Source organism: Neltuma alba, unplaced genomic scaffold, assembly GCF_004799145.2.
Source record: "Neltuma alba isolate B1F8T4 unplaced genomic scaffold, ASM479914v2 tig00012467_pilon, whole genome shotgun sequence".
Taxonomy (NCBI): Eukaryota; Viridiplantae; Streptophyta; class Magnoliopsida; order Fabales; family Fabaceae; genus Neltuma; species Neltuma alba.
This window is the reverse complement of record NW_021636943.1, coordinates 92,695-96,171: the sequence shown is the minus strand read 5'-3', so window position 1 is coordinate 96,171 and position 3,477 is coordinate 92,695. Positions and strand designations below refer to the sequence as shown.

At 40.3% G+C, this 3,477-nt stretch overlaps 1 protein-coding gene across 1 annotated transcript; it reads right to left on the bottom strand.

The window, feature by feature from the left end:
- LOC114727371 (serine/threonine/tyrosine-protein kinase HT1) lies at positions 1–3,216 on the bottom strand. The gene is made up of 4 exons (XM_028914080.1): positions 2,949–3,216; positions 2,184–2,591; positions 1,167–1,622; positions 1–415 (listed from the first exon to the last, which is right to left on the bottom strand). The coding sequence occupies exons 2-4, from the start codon at positions 2,541–2,543 to the stop codon at positions 161–163; spliced, it is 1,071 nt and encodes a 356-aa protein (XP_028769913.1). The 5' UTR covers positions 2,544–2,591; positions 2,949–3,216; the 3' UTR covers positions 1–160.
- Between the last annotated feature and the right edge of the window lie 261 nt (positions 3,217–3,477).

The following is a 3,477-nucleotide window of genomic DNA, read 5'->3' as shown; positions in this document are numbered from 1 at the left end:
ATGGCCATAGCCACATCAACTCATCGATAACCCAGGAAGGATACAGCTGTTTTTCTTCTCTTGCACCAGGAGGGGGAAAAACGAATCTCCATAAATTTAGAAAAGAAAGGATTATGGACAGCTCGTACTTATTCACTGAACAAATTTGCCGTTTAGGAGATTAAGCATTACACAAAGCTGATTTACGACCAGAAATGCATTCTGGTAAGTATTCCTTAATGATATTAGTATTAGAAGGCGGTGGTATGAAATTAGAGAAGAAGTCTGGATCCTCCTTCAGGGATTCTGAATAGCCCTCCAAGATGGAAACTATCTCATCGAAGTGCGGCCGTTTATGTGGATTGGCTGCCCAGCATCTGGTGACCAGACAACTGAACGCCAGTGGACATTCAGGTGGCAATGGTGGCCTTGCATTCTGCACAAAACCCACCAAGTGTTTTTGCATCAGAAATGGGAAAACGCATACAAATGAACACACCCTGTTCTACTTGATCAGAAACCAATCTAAATTAAATGAATTTTTCCTAACTAATCAGTGATTCATTCAACTGTGTATCAATATGCATCGTCCAGATGTTCTGTATCAGTGTGAGAGAAAATGAGTCAGAGGAGTGGGAGCACATCAACAATCATTGATTTGGATAACTGGTATAGCAGATGTCAATAATCTTATGAGTTGTAAGAATCATTTATATGTCAGCCAAAACAGATTAGCATCTGCCCATATTGCATATCAATCTTGTAGTAGGGGTATCACAAACAAGTCCACGTGCTGGTAAAGATCATGCACAATGATGGCCAATTTTTCTTTTTGAAAACAACTCACTAACACGTATACACGTACCGTAACGACATTACATGGACATTCACGCAATATTTTTTGTTTTATACAAACATACGCATAAAAAGGCAAACTGCCGAACCAGATAGTGCCATTATACTCAACATACATCTCCATACTAACTGAACATCCTGTCCCTAAAAATTCTATCCGATTAACTTATAATCCTAACTGATATCATTATTGTAATTATGATAGCTACAGTCCCTTCCATACTAAATCCAGTGCTGGCTAGCAGCAAGAAGCGCGACTACTATTTCTCACAATAATAGTACCTGTTACACTAGCCAGATTCCAGGATAGGTCAACAATTTTGATACAATACCTTTTGGGAAGCCGCAAATGCTGCCTGCTCTGGTGTCATGTTCTCATATGGCGTCAATGCTGTTAAAAGCTCCCATAGAACTATGCCAAAACTGTAGACATCTGCTTTCTTGGTATGATTCTTATCTCTCAACATTTCAGGTGCCATCCAACGATAAGTTCCAGTAAATTCATTAGTAGTAAAGCTCTCAGATTCTTGGCATGAGATTCCAAAGTCTGCAACTTTTACACGCATATCTCCTCCCAGCAGAAGGTTTTCTGATTTGAGATCCCTATGAAGTATCCCCTGAGAATGAAGATATTGCATACCCCGTGCAATGTCGAGGGCTAATTTCAGAACAATTTTGGGTGGGAGTGAATAGGGATTTTGGTTCCGCAGGTACCTCCTCAGCGACCCCCCTGGCATATATTCAGTAATTATGCAGAAAACAGGAGGTTTCTTGCAAGCGGCAACAAGCTGCAGGACTGACACAAGTCAATAGCTGCTAGAAATGTACAATTTCTCTCATATCAAAGCATGAAGCCTTCTCTTCTCTTTTAAGAAAAAATAACTCAGCGTAGACTGCTTTCAGCACTCATATAATAGGTTTTCGAAACAAGTAATGAAATCACCAACAAAAACTCCGATTTCAGTTAGTACTTAACCAAGTTTGTTAATTTAACAGCAATAACATCCGTAAGAGTCTGAACAGTGAGAACTACACGGATAAGGACATTCTGGGGACCTACCAAATCACAGTTTACGACAATGCAAGAAGCAATAAGATAAATCAATGATGAATCTCAGCTCTGTTCAATTTGGCACCAACAGTATCGGCTTTGCAAGAACTTCTCTAGCACCATCTATGGGAATAGGAGGAACAAAAGAAGTAAAATTCATATTTGTCTCTGCGGATAACTAGTCGAATTTTTTTCCCTTTTTGGTTGAGATATTTAACAGTCCCAAGCAGATACATAACTTTGGACAAAAGAATCAAAGTCAGTAGATACAGAGGAATTTCAGGAAGCAGTGCTTTACCTTCAGGATATTCGGATGGTGCAATCGGAAGAGCACGGCAACCTCAGAATTAAACTGCCTCTCTAGCAAAGAAGCCAAGTCTTCGTCCTCCTCCGGCAGACTTGCCAACTTAATTGCCACTTCGGTGTTCTTGTATACACCTTTATAGATCCTACTATGACTGCCAATAGCAAATTTAGCGCCAATGAGCAACCTGGACAAGTCGGCGCTCCAATCCTCCTCTCCATCTTCCTTTATTGCAGCCCCAGGGGAGACCAGATACTTGGACCACGACACTGCTCGCTTGTATTCGCCAAGAGAAAGCCGTCTCCCAATTTTCTGGTTGAGCGGAACTTGTTTAGACCAGCAAAAATTCCTCATGGAATCGGAGTTAGTTCTTTTCAGAATCACCCAGGTTCAATTCAACCCCTAAGATGAACCCAATGCAGATCCAAAAGAAAAATAAATAAATATATATATGAAGGAGGGAAAAAAGGTCTGAAATAGAACTCTTGATTTTGATGGCTTAAACTGTTGCTAACAGACTACATTTTAATGCTTCTTCTGATGCCTGCAATAGCAACAGGGACCAAAACCATAAATCAACTCTAACTTTCCTCTTAATGTCCTGTAACTGCATAAACGATAATAAGGTAATTCATATTCACGGACCAAATCGGCTAAGTTTTCCAAAAGGTGTGAAGAGAGAGTCTACAATTTTCGGGGAAAGCAGAAAAACAGAAATTTGGGTCATTTCTGATAAGAATGGAATTGAGAAAGGCTTACCTTCTGGGGGCTAGAACGGTGAATTAATTTGAAAAAAATAAGAAGCGAAAAGCAGGGACAGCAAAGGTATGGCGTCGTTAAATTTGAAAGCGGGAGTGTAGAAGAAGAAGAAGAGAATGGGTTGGAGGAGAAGCGGGTGAAGAAGATGATGGCCTAGAAATTCAAGGAAGCAGAGAAAAAAAATGCAAAACAGAAAAAAGATCAGAGAAGGAAATTCCGCGGGGGTCTGAGGAGCTAATTACACAGTACCCACACACTCCTGTACGCTGCGGAGTAACATGCCAAGATCCTCCGCTAAGCAGACAAACCGGGTCTGCCTGATAGGGACATTCCTCCTTCTTTTTCTCTTTCTCCTTCTCTTTGTCCTCTATTTCCCTCAATGCCATTTTACCGCGTTCTTAATATACTATGGGACATCACCATGTTGCATGTTTAGCAATATCATGAGAAGGAATGAAGGGTTGGTATACAGTTTATTTTACCCATTTTAGGATTTTTTTGGCCTATATATATGAGCATATGATTTTTT

Excerpts from the sequence above, each read along its gene's own strand:
- LOC114727371 (XM_028914080.1), bottom strand. The coding sequence starts at position 2,543 with ATGAGGAATTTTTGCTGGTCTAAACAAGTTCCGCTCAACCAGAAAATT. Across the intron at positions 1,623-2,183 it reads ACCATCCGAATATCCTGAAG|CTTGTTGCCGCTTGCAAGAA; the intron begins GTAAAGCACTGC and ends TCAGTCCTGCAG. Across the intron at positions 416-1,166 it reads CATTTGCGGCTTCCCAAAAG|AATGCAAGGCCACCATTGCC; the intron begins GTATTGTATCAA and ends GGTTTTGTGCAG.